This window comes from Lepidochelys olivacea (genome assembly GCF_965140295.1).
Source record: "Lepidochelys olivacea isolate rLepOli2 genome assembly, chromosome: 1".
Classification (NCBI taxonomy): Eukaryota; Metazoa; Chordata; order Testudines; family Cheloniidae; genus Lepidochelys; species Lepidochelys olivacea.
This window is the reverse complement of record NC_140411.1, coordinates 166867031-166891091: the sequence shown is the minus strand read 5'-3', so window position 1 is coordinate 166891091 and position 24061 is coordinate 166867031. Positions and strand designations below refer to the sequence as shown.

General features: G+C 43.9%; 1 protein-coding gene across 1 annotated transcript in view; it reads left to right on the top strand.

Moving 5' to 3' along the window:
• Nucleotides 1-14283: 14283 nt before the first annotated feature.
• IFNGR2 (interferon gamma receptor 2) overlaps nt 14284-24061 on the top strand; it is a 39781-nt gene continuing 30003 nt past the window's right edge. The window contains exon 1 of the mRNA XM_084614826.1: nt 14284-14945. Coding sequence (XP_084470952.1) covers nt 14876-14945 — 70 coding nt within the window. The 5' untranslated portion in view covers nt 14284-14875. The remainder of the gene's footprint in view (nt 14946-24061) is intronic.

Here is a 24061-nt window from a genome sequence, read left to right as displayed (position 1 = left end):
CTGTTGAAAATGCTCTGAATATGCTGTTCTAATAATTGTGCAGCTTATAGCTGGGAGTCAATGTGCTCCAGTAGATAGACCACTGGACTGGGAGTTAGGAGACCTCTCCACTGTCATTGACCTGCTGTATAGCTGACCGATAAGTCATGCTGCCTCTTTGTAAAATAGTGATGGGAACTGCCTCCTTTATAAAGCACTTTTAGATATCATATAAAATGTATGTTAAGCTTAATTCCCATATCACACCCTCGCACAGAAGTACCTGGAGCGGTTTCTCATGTACTTAAAAATTAAACTTTCAAATTAAGATTATATGAGTTGTTTCACTGATCAAAAATTTAGCGCCAATATTTTAGAGCTTAATTCCATAAAATTAGCAACCTAAATCCCCATGTAGGCACTAAATGCAAGCAGTCTGAGTTTTCAAATGAGTGTTCACTGAAGTGAGTGCTCAGCACATCTGAAAAATTAGGCCACATTTACTTAGTGGTTACGTATGGTTTTAGATGGCTAATTTTAGCAAGCAAATTAGAATTTTTTTCCCAGAAAATAGCTCTTCAAAACAACCACACTTAGCAAACTTTCTGTTTAGCTTGTCTACAAAGTAGCTTCAATCTTGAAAAGAATAGGAGAAATAAATTATGTATTTAAAAAAATTGTTTTGATAGTTGATCCATTTAAATCAGTCGTCCGTTTAAAGCAGTGGTTCTCGGCCCGTGGGCCACATGCACCCCAATTAGCACACTGCTGGGCCACAGCAGGGTGCTAAAAAAAAAATTCAGTTTCCTGCACCACTCCAGCAGGGGGCAGGGCCAGCTGAGGGGGAAATGGTGTCACGCTGGAGCCCTGCTGGAACTTTCCTGCCAACAGGGAAGGCGAAGCAGTCCCTGAGGCAGGGGAAGAGCTCAGTAGCCCAACATAAGGAGCCCTGCTGGGCAAGTGGGTCCTGAGAGAGCCAGGCTTGGGCAGGCCTCACTCCTGCTCCAGCCTGGCTGATTGTGCCTCTCTTAAGAGAGGCACAAGCGATCTTCAGTCAGCTCCGGCCGTGCTGCTGGCTCAGTCTAGTGGACACAATCACCTCCCAGGAGGGCCAATGAGTGCAGCTGGGGGACAGGGCACAGGAGAGTGGGTCTTGGTGGGGAGGGGGTCTGTGGCAGGGCTCTGGGCAGCGAGGGGATAGGAGGTGCTGGACAGTGAGGGGTTTGTGGGGGGTGGTCTGTGTGTTAGGGCACTGGGCAGTTGTGATGGTGGGGCTCGCAGGGGGTGGTGTGCAGGGCACTATGCAGTTGTGTGAGGTCTGTGGAGGTGTCTGGATGGGGGGTGCTGGGCATAGGAGTCTTGGGGGGGTCTCTGGGCAGGGGAGCACTGGGAATAGGGAGTCAGGAGGGAGGAGGGGGTGGTGCTGGGTAGGGGGTCGATGTGGTGTGTGGTGCAGGCCTGCCCCCCGAGGGGCATGTTGGCAGTAGAGGGCTGGGCAGGCCACTGTGTCTAGCACAGTGGTTCTCAACTTGCGGCCCACAATGGTAAATAGGTTGAGAACCACTGGTTTAAATGAAACAAAGTAACTTCCTCCCTTTTTTGCACAAATTTCTTAGTAGTGTACTTCTTTAGGACTCTAAAGATAAATGGAAAAAGTAAATGAGCTTAGTCAGCTGAGATTCCTGGGAAACCTTCTGGTGATATTTTAGTGTTTTCTATTTGAGGGGTGTCTTAAATAAACATCACATGGAGTTTATCAGAAACTAGACCATTTATTCAAAGCTGGCCTAACATATTCATCTAAATGATGGAGATTCAGACAGTAGCAGACAAATTTCTCTAATTTTTTACTCTTGCTATAGGCTGCAGGAATATTTTGAACAACACATAGTGCTATCCATAACTGCTTTAATGGATACAGTGACAAACAACTGGGGAAAAAATGACATGGTCATACATGAATGATTGCTATTCCTTACCTCCTCCTTTTTTTATGTTTTTCTCAGCACTTTTCAGGTACAAAAAGTTGAATATCCCTTGTACAGCCTATCTGGGGTTAAAGCCTCAAACTTTTTCTTGTAATGGTTTTATAACCAATGTGAAACTCCAGCACATCTATCTTGAAACTTGATGTTTATAGCAGGGGAATAGAGATGAGCTAAACTGGGTCTGACAATTGACTTCAGCATTCCATCTGAGTTAGTTACCCTTTTTAAAAAAAAGATAAGGAGTAGATTATAACTTTACAGTATGTTTAGAGACCTATTCAGCCATACAAACACACATACTGAACTATGCTGTACAGCTAAACTAAAGTAGTTGGGCCCAACCCTTGAGCTGTCTAGAGCAGTTGTACCCTCCTGGTCTGGCTAGTTGACCATGTTTGATGGTACAGGTGAGTATAGCTGCAAGCATCTTTTGGGGAAAACACTATCTGCATATAATTACATACATTTGTATAAAATGTTGCTTGATGGTGCTTAGGCTTTCAGCTCCTCCAGCACACAAGCCAGTAAATTAATTCTGCATCACCCGCAGCCCCATATCAATTAAATCTGTACCTGCCAGCAGCTCCACAATCAGTCAGTTCTGCATGCTCCCAGTCTCACATCAATTAATGGATAGGTATCTTATACATTTTGCAAAGTTGGATTTGAGGGGTAGTAAGGAGAGTCATCAGAAATGTACGTTGGTATCACCCTTCCTGCAAGTGATAATAAAAGATCACTTATTGTGATAAATGAAGGGTGTGGGGGTAGGGGGTAGTTCCCTTTTATGGACACCCAGCCAGCTGGTTAGTTACAAAATGCGTGTTAGTAGCTGTTCTCTACTTCCTTTACCTGTAAAGGGTTAACAAGTCCACAGGTAAAAGGAAGGGAGCAGGCACCTGACCAAAAGAGCCAATGGGAGGGCAAGAACATTTTTAAATTGGGGAAAAAACTTTCCCTTTGTCTGTCTGTCTGTCTGTTCGTTCTCTGGAGAGAGGAGAGATATAGCAGCAATGCTATAAGAAGCTTTAAGCCATGTATGGAAAATCATCAGACCATACCTAGAACTACTTATCTGAAACCCCAGATATGTAAGTTGTTACCTGAAATTAGGCTAGCTAGTAAGCTTAGGGAGAACTAATGACCCACCAGAGTTTGGCAGAAATCAACATGTTTATTAAACTGATAGCTAAGCTCAAAAGAAGGGGGAGGGGGAGTGTCACATTCACATACTCACACTCCCAGGACAGGCAGGGCACTGGAGATGTCAGGATCCTTTAAAGTAAGTGTCCCACAGCACAGCAACGGATGGTGTGATGAAGGTAAGTCTTCCCAAGGCATGATGGAATGTAACATGGTGAACTACTGGCCAGGCGGTCCAGGTGAAGGGCCTTCACAGGAGGTACAATCTTGTGAGTGCACTCCTGAGCACATGGCCCCTTCCCCTTTTAAGGATGTGCTCCTTATGGCCTGCCACATGAGATGACTTGGCTGCATCTGGTTGGTCATTCTCCACCTCGGGCAGGGTCCATGTGTTGGGCATGTGATCGTTGCCTAATCAGAGTCTCAGACACCTTGTCTACCTGGGAGCTCTTCTGATCTTCCAGCTGCTCAAGCAACCCATTCATCCCACAAGCATTCTGGGAGGGGGGGATGGGGCAGAGGAAAGCCACTTCACAGATATTCAAAGAGGGAAAGGAGACAAAGCGGGAGGGGGAGGTGTAACCGACCTTTTGAACATACAGGTTATATAGAGCATAGTGTGATAGGGCAAGGCGAGATGGCTATAGAAAAGTAGTGGGAGAAAGATATATTAGCTCCAGGCTAAACAAATCCCTAGTACCAGGATAAGTGAAATGGCAGCTGCTCCAGGTCAATTAAGACACCTGGGGCCAATTAAGAACTTTCCAGAAGGCAGGGACAATCCTATGCTGATTGGGACACCTGAAGCCAATCAGGGGCTGGCTGAAACTAATTAAAAGCCTCCCAGTTAGTCAGGTGGGTGTGCATGTCAGGAGCTGTGGGAGGAAGTTGTGCTGTTGGAGAGACTGAGTAGTACACTCCATATCAGGCACAAGGAAGGAGGCCGTGAAGTGGAGCTTGAGGAAGTGAGGGCTGCTATGGGGGAAGTAATCCAGGGAATTGTACAGGTCATGTTTCTAAAAGGTCAGCTACCATAGCTGATACTATTAGGGTCCCTGGGCTGGAGCCCAAAGTAGAGGATGGGCCCAGGCTCCCCCCCCCCATTTGCCCCCTGATTAATCACTGAGACTGGGAGACAACAGAGACTGTGCAAGGAAGGATAACTTCTCCTCATCTCCCTCGCTGGCTTATGATGAAAATGGCTCAGTAGACTGTGACCCTTGTCCCTAGAGAGAGAAGGGTTACGTGGAGGGTCACAGTGAGCCTCTGAGGCTAGTGAAATCTGCCAGGAAATGTGGGACCCACAGAGGCAAGGACAGAGCTTTGTCACAATAGTTATTCAGAGCATTCAGATCACTGCTGCTCTTACAACATAAGTAAATCAGGGAATGTCTAGGACAGGGATGGGCAAACTTTTTGGCTGAAGGGCTACATCTTGGTGGAGAAATTGCATGCAGGCCATGAATGTAGGGCTGGGATGGGGGTTGGGGTGTGGAAGGGGGCTCAGGGCAGGGGGTTGGGCACAGGAGGGGTGCGGGATGTGGCAGGTGGTTGAGGTGCAGGAGAGGTAGGGCAGGGGGTTCGGGTGCAGGAGGGGTTCAGGGTGTGGACTCTGGCACTGCTTACCTGGAGCACTTCCAGGGTGGCAGCGGGGCTCAGGCAGGCTGTCTGCCTGCCCTGGCCCTGTGCTGCTCCTGGAAGTGGCTGGCCCCAGATCCCTGTGGGAGGGACAGAGGGCTCTGTACGCTGCCCTCGCCTGCAGGTACCTCCCCCGAAGCTCCCATTGGCTCCCCATTCCCCGTCAATGGGAGCTGCAGTGGGCGGTGCCTGCAGGTGAGGGCAGCATGCAAAGCCCTCTGCTCCCCTCTCCCCCAGGGGCCGCAGATATGTGGTGCTGGCCGCTTCCAGGAGCGGCACGGGGCCCGCAGCGCCACGGGAGTGGCAATCCCACAGGCCGGATCCAAAGACTTGATGGGCCGGATCCAGCCTGCAGGCTGTAGTTTGCCCATCCCTGGTCTAGGAAGATGCAGTTAGGGTCATTTTTCTTATTTATTATTGGCTTGTGGACTCCTCTGTGCTAACCCCCAAATGCTTTTGTTTTGTTGGTAACCATTAAGCTGGACCTCAAGAAAACCATTCCTGATGCTTAATTATGATATTTGCTCTTTTTAAATCTGGCAATAGCCTAAGTTCCAGATGTATTTTCTTTCTTTTTGTTTTTAATAACATTTACCTTTTTTAAGAACAGGATTGAATTTTTGTGTCCTAAGAGGTTCGTGCATATGTTGTTTAATTAGCTGGTGGCAACAGCTGATTTCCTTTGTTTTCTTTCTCAGCTTTTCCCCGGAGGTGGGGTGAAAGGGCTTGAGGATACCCTACAGAGAGGAATTCCCAAGTGCACCTTCCTGGGTCCCAAGGGGTTTTTTTTGCACTTGGGTGGTGGCAGCATCTATCCATAAAAGGTCAGAGAAAAGCTGTAACCTTGGGAGTTTAATACAAGCCTGGAGTGGCCAGTTTTAATTTTTAAAAATCCTTGCAGGCCCCCACCTTCTGCACTTGAAGTGCCAGAGTGGGGAATCGGCCTTGACACTTATAAACACAGTTTAGTTATATCTTGGAGTGTGAAATTCTGTTCAGTGGTCTAACCTCATAACTTGAGAATTTCATGTGATATGTAGTTTGAAACATACCAAATCTGAAAGAGAGACAAATAAACTACAGTATCTTGAAGCTGTTTCATATTCCTGGGGAAATTCAAAAATATTTTTCCTTTAATTCATGACCTTGTCACTATGGACCCTTTAAAAATATATCTCAGCAGGATTTAGATTTTTTTTTTTTTAAATAAAGCCTTGTGCTTTTGTTTGTTTTGAAAGCCAGTGAGAACTGGACACCTAATTCCCTTAGGTTCCTTTGGAAAAATTCTACTCTATAGGTCCCAATCCTGCAAGCTGCCCTGGATGAGTAAACTTGAATTAAAGTAAATAAGGCTCCACCTAATGGCAGAGGTCTCCCGACATGGACCAGTTTGCAAGATTTGGGCTTCATTCCTTAGACTGTACTGCCATGGAGGATTTTCATGCACAAATGGGGAAGTATTGTCAAATCTGTGTAGTGGGAACACCCTAACCATTAAACATAGGTAAGATATGCCCAAATAGGGGGAGAAACAAAAATAGGTAAAAAGGAACTTTATAAGTTTCTAATACTGTCAGATTTCTTTCCCTTAGGTCTCCTTGTGTCAGCTAAGATAGGGGGAACACCTAGGGAACTACTTATGATGGACAACAGCCTGGAATGTAAGATGAGGTTGTCACCCGGGGTGCCGAGGGCAGCCCTCACTGAAAATGCCAAGGTCAGGGCAGGCTCAAAAAAGGAGAGCAGATTCTCCCCAAAACTGGTAGTTAATACTGAAGTTAGACTCGCCAACAGGTCACAAACTATGCTCCGGATCCCCCACACTGGTTATCAAGAAGCTAAAAAAGAAATCACACATTCCCCCCCCCCCCCGCATTGCATTTCAGTTCTCTGGCTCCCAATCCGCACCCAGGTCCAGTACAATGAGAAAATATTTAAAAACTCTGCTCACTATACAAAATGTTCTTCTGACCCCAAAGGGTCAACCACATTACCAGGTCAGTATAGGATTGGATCTTACGCAAAATACCATGCTGCCAGCCAATCGTAAATGTCTAACACTAAAGGTTTATTATAAAAGAAAAGAACAAGAAGAGAGTTGTTAAATGGTAAAGCAATCAGACACATACATAAGTAGGGTGACCAGCTGTCCTGACTGTATAGGGACAGTCCTGATATTTGAGGCTTTTTCTTATATAGAAGCCTATTACCCCTCACCTCCATCCCGATTTTTCACACTTACTGTCTGGTCACCCTATACATAAGACTTCAGAGCCCATGTTTCAGATTCTTATTGAGTTTGCTGGCTTGAAAGTCCCTCTGGAACACATCCACGGATTGGATGAGTCATTCATTCAGTCCTTCCTTCAATGCGTCCGTTTATACAGAAGTTGCTCCAGAGGTAGGAAGCAGGATTGAAGACCAAATGGAGAAGATGTAGCTGCCTGGGTTGGTGAAATCTAATTATAGAACATGCTAATAGTTTGGGGTGTCTGCCCTGTTCTTGGCAGTCTGCCAGGAGGTAAGTACTTTCAGGAGTGAAACGCTTCAGACAGCATGACCTGGTGAATGCAAAAAATGTAAAGAGCAAATCAGAGTTGTAGGCGAGGAAACAGAGTAAATAGAAAATATTCCTGAGAGGTCGGGGGAAAACAATGTCCGTTAGCTATTTAGATAAATCTAAAGTAAAAACCAGTCGTCCTTCAAGGACTGTAATTAGTGAGTACAGCTTTGCAGGCAAAGTGCACTAAATTAAGGAATAAGTGCACAAAAACAAATAAGTTCAGAGCTGCTGCAAGAATCTGGCTGAAAAATGTCACTTTAAAAAAAATAACTAAGAAAAAAAGTGGAAAGTTAAAAGGAGCTTTTCCACAAATTGACATTGCACAGCTCAATGGGAACTAAATAGTTGGGGATAGTGCAAGTAATAAAGTATTCAAACATAAAATTAACAAAGTGATTAAAAAATTAGTGTTGGAGAAAAGAATGCTTGGTGTAATAATGGAACCAACTCAACCCATTTCTGCTGATATGGCATTATCAAAAGTTCTACCAATGGAGGACTTAGAGCTAGGAGGCCACACTGCAGAGGATGACACCATTGAAATTATGATTCTGTCTATTTTTACCTTTCTACCATTAACTTGCCTATGGAATTACAAGTGCTGCAAAGGGGCTAGTGAAGTGGAGTGGAAAAACGCCCCCAGCCAGCAGAACAAAGGAGCCAGGTGTTGGTAGGGAGACAACTAGAGAGAGACACTAAGAGAGGAGTATGAAACTTTGGGCAGTAGTGGGGAAGAGATAGGCAGGCTTTTGTAGCAGGAAGGTCTTGTTTAATTGAGGGACTGACTGGAAAAAGCTAGATGACCTAGAAAGAGGCTCCATGTTTCTGAAGAGAAATCATGAGCTGTAGTAGGGAAAATCCCTAAAAATTCTGCCCAAGCCCTAAGAACTCTTCAGACTGCTGAAGAACATATGGCAATGAAATGTACGTGGTGTATTTATTTTGTTTAGATCTGCATATCGCTCATGCTGTTGAGTGAGTCTGTACATCTGTTGGCTTTCATTGTTACACACCCTTGAAGAGACTAACTGTAAAACCAAGTACCCACATGGCTAGAGTTCTGAGACACTGTGTGCAGCGGGAGAGTAAGGGGGTCGGTACTGTACCAGCGGCTGGGCAATTGGATGGCAGGGTCTCAGCTCTGAGAAAGGGGTGCTAGACAAATGATCAGCACCGTGAGAGTTCGCCTAGAGACACCAAGCCAATCGGACAGCTTGGACTCTCTTCAGTCTCCACAGGCTTAAAGCCGGTTGGATCCCTTTATGGCAGTCTGGTGCAGATCAGCTGGATCTGTCACACAAGGCTCCAAAAGCAGCCATGATTCCTAGTACTGTCACGAGGTAGATATGGCCCTGGCAATAGCACCACTTGCTAGCTGCTCTCCATCCAGCTTTGTCAGCAGTGGGGGCTTCTTAACTGAATTAATCCTGTTTTTTACATTGGGCCTGCCGCCTGCCATTTTTTTGTGAGATTCTAGCTTGGAATCTGGCTGTAAAGATATGATTCAGTCCTGGGTGGGCCCAGGTTTTATTCTTTGCTGCTGATTTGGGCTCCAGTCCTGCAAGTCACCCCACATAGGGCAGACCCATGCATTCACACAGAGCAGGTTGCAGGATTTGGTCCTTAGGGAGGAAATTTGTTTGTGTCTAGGTAGAAGAGACCAACTAAGTTATTGAGTTAACCTGTCACTGAACCTTGGCTGAGTGATTCTTACTCTGTTCAATTCATCAAGGACTGGTCAGTGCCTGCTTCTACAGTTGTGCATATGACCATATTTGCTTTTATACTTCTATCTTCCTTGAAAGACAGAAATCAGTTGATTAAGGAAGTGATAATCTTAGAGTAGCAGCCGTGTTAGTCTGTATCCGCTAAAATAACAGGAAAGGAGTACTTGTGGCACCTTAGAGACTAACCAATTTCTTTGAGCATAAGCTTTCGTGAGCTACAGCTCACTTCATCGGATGCATACTGTGGAAAGTGTAGAAGATCTTTTTATGGCCCAACTTGATTATCATACACATTGTAAGGAGAGTGATCACTTTAGATAAGCTATTACCAGCAGATCTAAAGTGATCACTCTCCTTACAATGTGTATGATAATCAAGTTGGGCCATAAAAAGATCTTCTACACTTTCCACAGTATGCATCCGATGAAGTGAGCTGTAGCTCACGAAAGCTTCTGCTCAAATAAATTGGTTAGTCTCTAAGGTGCCACAAGTACTCCTTTTCTTTTTGTGAATACAGACTAACATGGCTGTTACTCTGAAAAAAGAACAGGAGTACTTGTAAAAAGAAAAGGAGTACTAGTGGCACCTTAGAGACTAACCAATTCATTAGAGCATAAGCTTTTGTGGGCTACAACCCACTTCATGGGATGCATAGAATGGAACATATAGTAAGAAGATTATATATACACAGAGAAGGTGGAAATTGCCATACAAACTGTGAGAGGCTAATTAATCTGAGCTATTATCAGCAGGAGAAAAAAACTTTTGTAGTGATAATCAAGATGGTCCATTTAGACAATTGACAAGAAGGTGTGAGGATATTTAACATAGGGAAATAGATGCAATATGTGTAATGACCCAGCCACTCCCAGTCTCTATTCATACCCAAGTTAATGGTATCTAGTTTGCATACTGTCTAAATGGGCCATCTTGATTATCACTACAACAGTTTTTTTTTCTCCTGCTGATAATAGCACATCTTAATTAATTAGCCGCTCACAGTTTGTATGGCAATTTCCACCTTCTCTGTGTATATATAATCTTCTTACTATATGTTCCATTCTATGCATCCCATGAAGTGGGCTGTAGCCCACGAAAGCTTATGCTCTAATGAATTTGTTAGTCTCTAAGGTGCCACTAGTACTCCTTTTCTTTTTGAAGTGATAATCTATAATTGATGCAAAACTGGCTCACCAGCTTGTTGAAGATCAACTTCATGACTCAGAAGTTCAACAGACATTTTTAAGAACCCTAAGCTGAACAGACCAAATGTAAATTTGCATTAAGAAACTGAAAAGAAAAGCTTATTTAGATATGAATTACCAAGGAAGGTAGATGAGTCACTCTTCTTAGAAGGGCTCAAGAAGAGGTCAGACAAAATGCAGGATTTCCTCTGTGCTATGTCTCCCCAAAGCATCTTTCAAGGCACCTGGACTACATCAGAGTGGTTCTCATCCCTATCATCTTTCTATCCCATGTTCTTCACCATCTATTCCTGATGACTCTTCAGCAGTTGCTTTGTACTGTCTTACTTTATTTAATCTCATAAGAACATAACAAAACTGGAACTCTCTAACCATTATTATTATTTGTAGGATAGTAGTGCCTAAAGGTCTCAACTCATTGAGGTAGGCACTGCACAAACACACTGTAAGAGACAATCACAGCCCTAAAGATCTTATAATCTAAATAGACAGGACAGACAAAGGGTGGGAGAAAGGAAGGATTCTCATCCACTTTTTTACAGAACTGAAATGTAGAGAAAAGTTCAGTCCAGGTCACACACAAATTGAACCCAGTTCTCCTGAGTTCCAGTCCAGTGTCTTAGCTATAAAACTGTCCTCCTATGCTCATCATTCTGTTTCCTATTGCTGGAACTCTGACACCATTGGCCAGGGCTATATTTCATTTGGTAACTTGCACTGGGTTTTCAGGTGTTCTTGAATTGGTCTAACTCTCTCTGTTTTAAAAAAACAAAACAAAACAAAAAAAACCTCAGTTTCTTGTTCTGAGAAGGTATTGATACATCATAGTCCTATACGGGGTTTTATAGTTCCAAAGGACAACATTTAAAGAGATGCTATCAAGATTATTATCATAGTTTAAAAAAAATCTTAACTTTAAAACATATTAGTAAAAGTTTTCTTTAACCAGATAAAATGTTAGCATTCAAATACCAACAACTATTTTAAATAGAATTTTAGCAAGTTTTGCATAATTATGAATCAAATTTGAAAACTTTTAGTTAGCCTTTTCCATAACTTGATTCAAGTTCTGATGTGGGGAGTCTCAAACATGGAACCTGATCCTACTAGATGTTGTGTATGCTAAATTCTCATTGAAACCAAGGACAGTTTAGGACATTCTGTACCCTCCAGGACTGAGCCCATAGTTCTGATAGCACAGTTTATTATCCCTCCAAAAACTATGGTGCATTCTCTAAAATGGCTCCTTGAAGGGCAGTGTTACTACACTGTCAGCTTTAAAAGTTGCATCCCCAACACTGGGACATAGCTTTCAAAACTGGCTCAGCTTTCTATTAGTGAAGAGAGCAATGCTGTTTCAGTAAAATGAGAGCACCTCTGGGTTATTCTTGCCCAGTGGTCAGGATAATCTCTGTTAATTTGTCTGCTGCGCTCTTGTCATTACTTGCACATCTGTTGTGTGGTGTTTGTTTCTATGCCCTCTGACTAAGTAGATTAAAAGAGATGGGGTCCTTTTTGTAGTAAGAACAGGAGTGTTATGCCTACAAATATATTTTCCTAATAAATACATGCTGATTGTTCACCCATGAGGTACTAGATCCTATCAAATTCCTAAGCAGTTGCAACTCTTACTGAAGTCAGTATTGCGTTTGCTCATGGTGGTGCTGCATTTGATCCTATGTTACTGTTCATTGGGAATTCAGAGCAGACGGGAAGCAGGCAAAACATATCATGGTACTGTCTGTGTATTTAGGCGCATGACTGTCATTTAATATTAATGTATGCCATGTTGTTGCAGCCACGTTGGTCCCAGGATATTAGAGAGAGAGGGGATGGGTGAGGTAATAGCTTTTACTGGTCCAACTTCTGTTGGTGACAGAGACAAGCTTTTCAGCTCACACAGAGCTCTTCTTCACATCTGGGAAGTGTACTCAGGCCAGGTCTACACTACAGACCTATAGCAGTATAATACTTTGCTCAGAGATGTGAAAAATCCACACCCCAAGTAACATAGTTATACTGACCTAATCGCCGTGTAGACAGCGCTATGTCAACGGGAGAGCTTCTGCCATTGATATAGCTCCTGTCTCCTCAGGAAGTGGATTAACTATGCTGACAGGCGAAGTTCTCCCACCAGTGTAGTAGCGTCTTCACTAAAGCGCTCCAGCGGCACAGCTGGAGCACTGTACGTGAAGACAAGCCGTCAGTCAGAGTGTCACAGCTAAACACAAGGTGGAGCAGATTGTTTAGCATAAGTAATTAGCACATATTTCAAGGGACCATTGAAGGTGAATGGTGAGAGCCATGTAAGTTAAGTCTATAGACAGGTAGACTTGTGTCTCAGCAAAACCTTGGTTTTTTTTCCTCTTAATCAAGCAATTCCTATTATTCACTATTATTGTTGGTGTTTATTCTGAAGAGCATTATGCCTCTACTCAATGGATGTACCTATAAACCTCACATGTGCAGTCAAAGTGGGTTTTATTAAAGTTGAAGATGCTAGAAGTACATTAAGGCTGCAAAAAGACAGATTCCTGCCCTGTGCATTTATTTTTTGATTATTGTTTTTATTTCAATTATCACTATAGTATCTGAGTTGGGAGGAACTCTGATTTTCAAAATTACCTAGGGTTTGTAAAAATTTACTATCATAGGTGCTGGAACTAGGGGTGCTAGTTATAAGGGAAATCACTTCAAGCCAGGGGATGCAGCAGCAACCCTAGTTCCAGCACTTATGATACCAAGGGTTGCGGTAGCTGGCATACCAGGAAGTACCGCAAGGCCGCAGCTTCTCTCATATATACACGCACAACATTTACACCTTGGTTAAGTGGCTTTCAACACCCCCATTATAAAAATTGTTCCAGCACCCTTGTTTACTGTTGGTGGGTAATCAATAATGTTAGTGAAGGTGTGTGGTTAGAATATAACCACGTGTTTGCAGTGAAAGCAAAGGGACTTTTTAACCACCTGATGCAAGATTTTCTCACTTAAACCACAAATATATAAACAATACTGCACACTCCTCTGTAAGCTTATACCATGTGTGGTCATGATAACCAGAGCATGTGCGTCTTTATTTCTGAAACCATAGAATAACTATAGTTATACTAAATAAATTGCATGTAGTTGGCACTTTTGGCCTCCTCATTAGTACTGCTTCTATTAAATTAGGTTAATTTATAGCATTCCAGATCATTCAAAAGTGTGGTTTTCTGCCAGTTTAAAGGAAAAAATCTACCCTACCTGAGGTGGCCCAATGGGATTTTGCACACCCTAAAGATGTCATCCACAGAACTAGATCTGCCTATTGTTGGATTGGGGCCTACAAATTTATTCTTCATCCATTATATATTTTCTCATCTGACAGGATTATATGGTGTGCTATAATATAAAACAATACCTTGTAAACACTATTGTTATTGAACTTACTATTCAGACTTCTATTCTATCAGCACCTGCTTTCACATGTTCATACTATAATTCCCCATGCTTGGTTTTAGGCTAAAGATGAACTTTTCTGTAAACTTTGAGCAAAATTCCCTCCCACGTTTTGATTGTTTAATAAAAGGAGAAGCACTGTAGTCTAGTGCGCTGGCTGGGAGCCTGGGCCTTAAGAGCAGGAGTTTGGCTGGGTGTCTCTGTAAACCAGGTTTCGGAGTAGCAGCCGTGTTAGTCTGTATTCGCAAAAAGAAAAGGAGGACTTGTGGCACCTTAGAGACTAGCCAATTTATTTGAGCAGAAGCTTTCCTGAGCTACAGCTCACTTCAGCGGATGCACCAGTAAACCAGGAAGAGAATTAATTTTCGGGTTACCAGCCCTCCAGGAATACTGCAACCACAATTAGCAAGCAAGTAACCGAGCAAAAAGGCACCAGGCCTCGGTGCTTTTCCTCGCGGACAGGGTCATTGTCCCAAAGGGCTCAGCCCCACCGGAGCTGGGTTTGTTCGGAGCGTGACTGACGCGGGTTACTGACAATGAGTGGCCCGGCCCGGCAAGCGGGGTGTGTCCCTGCGGCTCGCTGGGTCCCACTCTCCCCCGCCCCCGGGCTGGGCTGAGGGCGAGAGCTGTGGTAGCTGACGCACCAGGAAGTCCCGCAAGGCCGCGGCTTCTCTCAGCCACCACAGGCCGGGGGCGGGGAGGGGCTGTTGTGCAGCAGGAGCCCGCGCGGGCCCCCGCCTGCCGGGGGTTATTAGGCGAAGGGCGGGGGCGGGCGCGCAGCAGCAGCAGCAGCAGCTCCCGCGGGAACAGCCCGGCCCGGCCCAGGCTCTGCTGCCGCGTCACCGTTGGGGGCGGGAGCCCTTGAGCGCCTCGCTCCCCCTGCCGCGCCTGAGCAGCCCGCGCGGGGGTCCCCGGCTTTGCCAAGGGGGCGCTGGGCTCTCCTGTCCCGCCGCGGCTCCTCCCTGCCCAGGAGCCCCGCTGGCCGCCGCCCCGACCCGCACGTGGGCCGGAGGTCCGGGAAGGGGTTGGCCCCGGGCGCTGCACGCACATCCCGGAGAAGCAGACGGGCGGTGACCTGCCCGGGCTCGGAGCCAGCCGGACAGAGCTGGGGTGGCGGCGGGCCCGGGGCGTGTGAACGGCAGAGCCCCCCCCCCCGGCTCCTCGGTCAACAACAGCCCCCCGGCCTCGGCCATGCCGCGCCCCGGCGCCGCGCTGCTCCTCTGCCTGCTGCTGCTGAGCCTGCCCGAGCCCCCTGCCGCAGGTAGGTGCCGTGGGGCGCCCCGGGGCTGTGCGCGGGCACTTGCAGCGAGCGGGGCCGGACAGGACAAGGGGGTGGGTGGGGGGCTTGTGTTGCTGCAGAGTCCTTGGTCCCCGGGAAACCAGCCGTCAGTAGCGATCTGCCTGGGGCGATTCCTTGGCTTGCTGATTGGGGGGCTGCTTAGGGGTGTGGGGTGCCCCAGCGCTGGGGTGAGAGAGCCCCTCGGGGAGGTTTCAGACAGTGGTTAGTGGGAAAGCCCCTGGGGACGCATTTCCCTGAGCGAACCGATAGGTGAAGCCAGAGATGTGTTAAGGTGAGCAAAAGTCTCCCTTGATTTTCACTTCACGCCTAGGGGAAATCCTTTGGAGGCAGGGCAGGGGGGATGTATGTTCTGGGGACATCGCTCGCCTTTATTTTTATTTTCAAACTTAATTGCTGGTTTTAAAATGCGTTACTGTATTTCGTATACACTACAGGCAATTCTCCTCCCCTATAATGTCTTGACATTTGCTAATTCATAAAAATGCTCCGTCTATATACACAGTGATACACAGTGCTTGTAGCTGGGGACTGGATTTTTGCTGCTCTAAAACTATAGTAGAGCCAGGCCTTCTGTGGTAGACAGGCCTTCTTTCCCTTTCTACGTTTTTTTTTTTTTTAAATATGTCTAAGCTATATATATATCTCTTTGGATTTCAACTTGTCTGTAAACATTTTACTAATGGAAGTAATGACAGGTTTCAGAGTAGCAGCCGTGTTAGTCTGTATTCCCAAAAAGAAAAGGAGTACTTGTGGCACCTTAGAGACTAACCAATTTGTTTGAGCATAAGCATCCGATGAAGTGGGCTGTAGCTCACGAAAGCTTATGCTCAAATAAATTGGTTAGTCTCTAAGGTGCCTCGAGTACTCCTTTACTTAACAGAAGTAAGTCATTCTTACTTATGTTACGTCACAGTGTGCTGCCTGGTTATCCCAGTATCAGGTGTGGAAACCCCTGTTGCAACTCTTGCCTTGCTGCTAGCTGTTACACTCCTCTCACTTTCTAGCTCCTACCCATGAGGATACTGGATTATTAGTTTGCCTGCCAGCTATCCCATGCTTCCCAGATGTAATTTTGCTTTATAAAAAATGCTATCAGGCTAAGTGTTGGATACATTTTGAGACACAAACCTGTGTTCTGATATTCAAATTGATAGAAGAAATCAATGACATTTAAATGCTGGAAAGGAACTCATTGATATGACATTTCCTGCTTTAATACAGTGTAGCAATACTTGAATAATATGTAACATATGGTGACTCAGATGAATGCAAAACAGATGCACAAAAGGGCCATTTAAAATGGTGTTTGTCTCGCCTATGAAATTCATTGTTCTGTTTTATACTTATAGCTGTGTTTGTCTGTGCTGTGGGTGTATTTTTCTGTATGTTTTTAACTGTATCTCATTCCATGGGGAGGGGGCTCTCATCTGTTTCAATAATGGCTGGCAGACTTATTTTGCATTTATTAATTTGGGATGTTTTTAATCCAGTTGATTTGCAGTTGCATTCTTCACAATCTCAGACTGTAGTAAACAAAACCAGAAAATACTCCTTGAAATTAGAGGCAGTTTTGTATAGGTGATTGTTTATTTGTTCTTTGGATTTTTGGTTATTTTTTGTTGTGTGTGAGTTATCAGATACTAAAATTTGAATAATGATCATTAAGGGCCACAGAAATTGAGACCTGGGATAATATAGTGAGGCCGCTTTTAAAATATAAACCAAAGTAGGCAAGGTACTGGACTTCACTGTGTAATATGGCCCTATTATGGTGTCTTTTCCTGTATCTCCAGTAAATATGGGTAATGTAAACCAGATTCACCTTTTATTCCGAAACACGTATTATGCTAGTCCAAATAAAATGAGAAGGAAGAGTCCTTACAAAATTGATTGTACAGTTTGAGAAATCACTTTGTTTTTTCAGTTAGGTGATTAAATTCAGTCATCTGAGCTGGGTATTTTCCTTTACAGTGTTCCATGGAACCAGTTCCATTTAGCAATAATTTGCTGTTCGGCATGTGCCCCCTTAGCTTGCTATGCAATTGCAAAATTGTAGTTTTAAAACCGTTTTTTTGTGTGAGCAGTTAGATACATGAAGATTTGCTATTGAAACTTTGTTACAGTGTTTAAATGTGGATAAATTCTAGTTCTGAGAGAACATAAAAGTAAAAAATGGAATTTGACGATTATGTTTAGGGTTGGAAGAATTAGATTTTTATCAGTAAATGTCAAACATTGATTTCAGCATATAAACACAAACCAACAAAAAATATTTCCCTCAATCATTGAAATTTACAGATAGGCAAAGTAGGGAAAACGCTGTTTGAGAAATTATTAGTTTGATTTGAGGATATTTACTTTGTATATTTTTGGTGTGATGTTGACAGCTTGCGTTTTTACAGTTTTAAAGTTTAACAGCTTTAACTTTTTGAATCAATGTCTGTCATTAAATAACTGTTTTCTGACCCTCATCTCATAATTTTCTGCAATTATGAACATTTAAATTGAAAATTCAAAAAAAGCTTTAAATCTATATTACTGAAATTTTCAAAAAATAAAAATTGAACTCTGCCTAATTATGTTGCATAGATTTCTGACTCCTGAATTTCCATTTTGTGCCACTGCCTAAATCTAACTGCACTTTGAGTTATTGCTTTTCAAAGGCGATTATTTTGCTTCATGATCAAGTTCATGATCTGTCTGAAATAAAGAACTAGAATTAGACTATCCTATTTTGATGGATGTACTGCCAGGTGATATAATGTTGGAGTACTTACTTCAAACCTAAACTCCAACCTTAACTATTACCCAAAACCCTCTCTTTTTTACTCTTACATTCACTTATTCTTATATATCTTATAGTATCTTTAGTGTTCTCAGTGGTGAACATGGGGAATTACTTTGAGGAAAACAATAAATCTTTAATTGTATCTGGACTATATCAGAAGTTTCTGAAGTCCAGAAACAAATAACTTGTTCCTTCCTTGGTAAATGCTCCTTTTTCTGAGAGAAAAGTTATTTTAAAATGTCACCAAATGTGGGTCTGACACATTACAAACATATAGCAAATCAAGGTTTCTTGTCTGCAGCATCTTGCAATCTAAATTAAATTGAACTCTCTTCAGACATTCCTTTTTCAAGAAGACTTAACTACTGGATGCTTGGAATGATATTTTAATAACCTTGTATTTAAAAAAAAAAAATGCTAAACATAAAATGATCAATTCCATGGAAATGAAAAGGTTGTTATAATAAAGTACTGCAGATTTAAATGAAAATTTAAAGCAATTTAAATCAGTGCACCTCAAACTCCTCATCTCTGGCCCCACCCCAGAGCCTGCACCCAGAGCCTTCCCCCAGTCCTGAGCCCCTCCCAAACCCCTCATCCCCAGCTCCTTTGGGTCACGGGCATCAACAATTTTCTTCAACTGGGTTGCCAGAAAAATGTTTGAAAACCCCTGAGTTGGAGTATACCCTCCTATATAAGTTTATTTAAGCAATTTATATAACTTAATATTTTCAGATTCTTATTAATTGTACATTTTTAGTAGTTAGAAAATGGTAAATGATATATTGCTTATTTACTAGATAATTAACTTTTTGTGCATGATTTGTGTCAAGCTGCATTAGGATGATGATTTGAATTTAATTAAACACATAAAACAACATATACAATTTAGGGGTGTTTTAATAAATATTTTGCATACATAAACTTCAGTGTTTTTCCATGAACGGGAGAGTACGTTTTCATGGTGGGTGGAGTCATAAATAATAATAATTTGATAACTGAGCCAATCGGAGCTGAGGTAGGGAGAAGCTATAAAACAGGAGTATGAGACCACCCAGGTGGGGGTCAGTGGATGGTCCTGATGAGATACATGATGGTGTCTCCTGGAGTCAGAGGCCGGCTCTCTATGATAACTTTGCCAGTCTGTTGCACCCAGTAGCACAGCCCCTGGGTCCCCCACAGGATCGAGCCCTTAGTACAGTACATATGTATTGTGCCATATTTATAAAGTTTGACCTCAAAAGTTAGATGTTTTCCCTCTGATTCTTTATATAGAAGAGCATCCCCTGTAACTCTAATTCAGAGGGTTTTTTTAATAGAGACTCATGGATTCAGCATATTTAGTTTTTATTTAAATGTTAAGAGATTTGGGCCTTAAATTGTTGTACATTAAATTCAAATTTCATTTTAAATAGGTTTATTTTTAAGCAGAAATAATTTAAATATCAAAATCAAAAAAATCCAATTTAAATAAAAAATATTTTTCTCCCCCCACTCCCCAATCCGTTTTTATCCAGTCTGAAAATTACACCCACCTTATTTGGCACAAAGCTCAGAAGACTCATGTATAGAAATGACCTCTTACTGTGTATCAACTGTCAAGTTAAAAGTTTTGATTAAAATAGTCATTTCTGAGCCTACTGTCTGGGACAGTCCTGCTTCTGAATAATGGTGTTGCTTCATACCAGCAGTATGTGAACCCAGTGTCAGGGAAAAATGAACTAATTTCCTTCCTCTTTTGTTATTTCAGTAACAGTCCAGAAAAAAATTAGAATGTGTGCATTTCACACCATTAGCATTCTTGAATTGTCACCTGTCTTGTAGAACTAGTTACCTCATATGGTTGGCTAAGTGACTTAGCTGATTATACAAGATACTCTGCCATGTGCCTCAGACCAGTAGCGAGCTCTAGCTGTTCAAGTATTCAGGAATTTGCATGATACCATGATTCAAGAAAAGTTTGTTCTTTATATTTAAGCAAAGAATTCCCAGCAACCTTAGAAATATATACTAAATAGCAAATGTAACTATGCTGTGAACACCATTTAAAACTCACTTTTCATTGATTTTATGACAGCCAGCCCTGTCACGGATGGTGAGTTCATATTGTGCATGATTCCCCAGAGTCACAGTTGCCAACTTTCACGCGGTAAATAAGCACCCCGACTTTCACAGTAAGCCAGAAATCTAGTTAATCCTATTTCAGAACAAGGCCAAAACAAGCCAATCCCTAAAAACCCCAACACACTGTGACTAGATCCCCTCGGGGCATGCAGTCTGGGTCTGTGGTGGGCCCACTCTGCACCTGTGACTCTCTTCCCCACCCCCCCTTGCCCCTGCTTGCCGGGAGCCGATCAAAAAAAGAAGCTACAAGCCCAACAAGCTACAAGCCAAAAACTAGCCAACAAGCAATTCACAAGCCAATTAAGCCAAAAACAAGCCCAACTTCTGCATTTTTTCCCGCAGGTTTGGCATGTCTGCTCAGGGTGTGCTATACTGATGACATAAGTGAACTGCGGTTATGTCAAAGACGTTTTTCCCCTCTATTGGTCATTTTTGCAAGTTTAAAAAGACAACACTGCAAAACCAGGCAATGTTGTAAAATTCTATACATACCAGAGGCCAGTATATAGGCAAGTTTTGTGGTTAATGTCACCAGGAAAAATGTACTCTGGGGTATTGCTGTGAGACTGGGCACTAAGGAGTCATTATTATTTATTTTAAAGAAGGGCTTCTTACACTAATATGCTAAAAGTTCCTGACTAATGGGACCATTTGGCGTGTTACACAAAGTTGTTAGAACTTCATTAAAACTGGATGGGAATTGTTTTACAACACACTTTGTACAGGTTGTATTGTACTTCGCAATTTCTTCAAAGTGCTGTGGAAAAATGCTAATTGTTAGCAAGCCTAAAAGGTTTTTATAACTATTTTTTCTCTGAAGACTGTCTGTGCTGAGCTTCTCCTGGCATAGGTACTCCACCTCCCCGAGAGGCGGCAGCGATGTCGATGAGAGAATTCTCCTATCAATCTAGTGTGTCTACACTAGGAGTTCGATTGGCTTAACTGCATTGCTCAGGGATGTGGATATTTCACACCTCTGAGCAACGTAGTTATGCCAACTTAATTTTCTGGTGTAGACCTGGCCTAGGTCAATGGAAGAATTCTCCCATCGACATAGCTACTGCCTCTCGGGGAGGTGCATTGACTACAGCAGGGGTCGGCAACCTTTCAGAAGTGGTGTGCCAAGTCTTCATTTATTCATTTTAATTTAAAGTTTTGTACGCCAATAATACATTTTAATGTTTTTTAGAAGGTCTCCCTCTATAAGTCTATATATTATATAACTAAACTATTGTTGTATGTAAAGTAAACGAGGTTTTCAAAATGTTTAAGAAGCTTCATTTAAAATTAAATTAAAATGCTGATCTTAAGCCGCTGGCCTGCTCAGCCCTATGCCAGCCTGGGGTTCCATTCACCTAGGCTGGCAGCAGGCTGAACGGGGCCTGCAGCCGGGACCCCAGCTGGCAAGGAGCTGGCAGCCAGAACCTCAGACCGGCAGCGGCTGTTGGACCCGCTCAGCCCACTGCCGGTCTGGGATCCTGGCCCTGCCCACATAGAGTGGGTAACTACCGTCTCCCTGGTTCTAGCCCATTCTCTTCCTCTCCCTCTGCACTGAGCTGAGGGTGGGAGTGCACTGAGCACAGGGCTGGGTGTGAAGGAGCAGGCTGGGAGTTGGGGTGTAGGGAGGTGCCCAGGAGCTAGAATGAGGGAGGGGGCTCAGGGTTGGGGCAGGAGGTTTGGGTGTGGAGTGCTTACCTGGGCAGCTCCCATTTGGTGCAAGGGGTGCAGGTGGGAATGTGTGGGGGATGCAGGAGCTCCCGTTTGGTGCGAGGGGTGGGAGTGGGAATGTGGGGGGTGCAAGAGTCAGGGCATGGGGTGTGGGGGGGCTGGGTATGTGTGGGGGGTGCAGGAGTTAGGGCAGAGGGCTGGGGGCATGTGAGGAGGGTGCAGGAGTCAGGGCATGGGGTGTGGAGGGGGGCTGGGTATGCGTGGGGGATGCTGGGGTCGGGGGGGTGCAGGAGTCAGGACAGGGGGCTGGGGGCATGTGAGGGGGTGCAGGAATCAGGTCATGGGGTGGGGGGGCTGGATATGTGGGGAGGGGCTGGAGTCAGGGCTGGGGTCACGGGGATGCAGATGTCAGGGCAGAGGGCTGGAGGCATGTGAGGGGGGGTGCAGGGGTCAGGGCAGGGGGCTAGTCCACACCCCAAGCCCCCTGCCCAGAGCGGCTCATGGCAGGGGCTGGAGGGGATATGCCCTGATTCCACCCACACCCCCCACCCGTCCTCAAGGCCCCACCCCCGTCTTCGCCTCCTCCCCGGAGCAGCAAGCGTGCTGCAGCTCTGCTTCTCCCCCTCCCTCATCATCAGCTGATGGGCAGCAGGGAGGGGCAGGAACCCAGCATAGCAGGGGAAGAGGCGTGGGAGGGGGGACCTTGCCTGCCCTGCAGCAGCAGCCGACAGGACCAAGCTTCTTCACCCTGCCCCCACGGGGAGAGCGGGGAGGATATTTAATGGCACGCTGCTGCCTGCTGGGGTCCCAGCCTGGGTTCGGCAGCGGGCTGAGCGGGGCCAGCAGCTGGGACCCGGCAGGCAGCAGCGTGCCATTAAAAATCGGCTCGCATGCCGTCTTTGGCACGTGTGCCATATGTTGCCGACCCCTGGACTACAGCAATAGGAGAACCCCTCCAGTGTAGAGTCTAGACACTCACTACAGCTACAGAAGTGCTATGCTGACTCAGCTGCAGCGCTGCAAATGTGCTGCTATAATGTTTTAAATGTAGACAAAGCCTAAGTGACTATATGAATGTGAGATTAATAATTTGCATAGCATTTCTTTATCTCAAAAGACCCCAAACTGATTTTCAAATTTTGATGAGCTACCTCTGGAGCCATTTCTGGAGTGGTACCCAGCTTGAATAGTGTTGCCCACATGTAATAAAATACAAATTGAAAACAGGAAGTGAATAATAAAACCTCTAACTGGAATTTTAGAAGAAGTATAAATAGGCACAACGTACCTTACCTTATGGGAACTGGCCTACTATATGGGGTGTTATGCAATCATATGGGATTTTCAATAGTTTTATTGTTATTTTGGTTTCAAACATACATCCTCACAAAAATTATGCTCTTTAGTACATTGTCATTAGAAAGGTTATGGCAAGATATAACCAAAATAAAACACATGATCTCCCCTGGATCAATATAAAATATTTATTGAAAACAGTTTTTGAAATAAAATAGAAATTAATACAGCTCTGAAATTGTCAAATACATATTAGGTATATTAGTCACAAGCATGATTAAAGAATTAGAAAACATGATTTATATACTGACAGACTTAAGGAGCTCAATCTATTTAGCAATGAAGATAAGGTGAAGGGATGACTTGATTACAATCTAGAAGCACTGATGTGGGAAACAAATATTTAATAATGGGTTCTTCAATCCAGCAGAGAAAGGTGTAACAGAGTGCAATGTCTGGAAGTTGAAGCTAGACAAATTCAGACTGGAAATAAGGCATACATTTTTGACAGTGAGGGTAATTAACCATTGAATAATTTACCAAGGGTTGTGGTGGATTCTCCATCACTGACTATTTTTCAGTCAAAATTGGATGTTTTTCTAAAAGATACTTTCCAGGAATTATTTTTGGGAAGTCCTGTGGCCTTAATACAGGAGGTCAAACTAGATGATCACAATGGTCCTTGGAATCTATGAATAAGTCTATGGATGTTTGATATTTTGACATTCAAATGAGAAGACAACCTTTGAAAAGCATAAACGTCATTGCATATGCTGTGAGCAAGTCAACTGCAAGATTGCATTGAGAGGGAAAAGATGAAAAGCTAATTGAGCCCAGGTGTGACAGTTTTTTATCTCATCTGTCATTGTATACAGAACAAAACTCAATGCTTGGGAACCACTATAACTTCCAATACTTTAATCCATCTTCATTGATTCAAATTAGAAAGCTAGATGCTTATATGGGATCGAAATATTAGGAAAATAAGAACATAAGGATGGCCATACTGGGTCAGACCAATGGTCTATCCAGCCCAACACCCCATCTCCTGACAGCAACCAAGCGACACATACCTCAAAGGGAATGAACAAAACAAGGCAATCATCAAGTGATCCATCTCCTGACGTCCAGTCCCAGCATCTCACAATCAGAGGTTTAGGGACATCCAGAGCATGGTGTTGTATCCATGACCGTCTTGGCT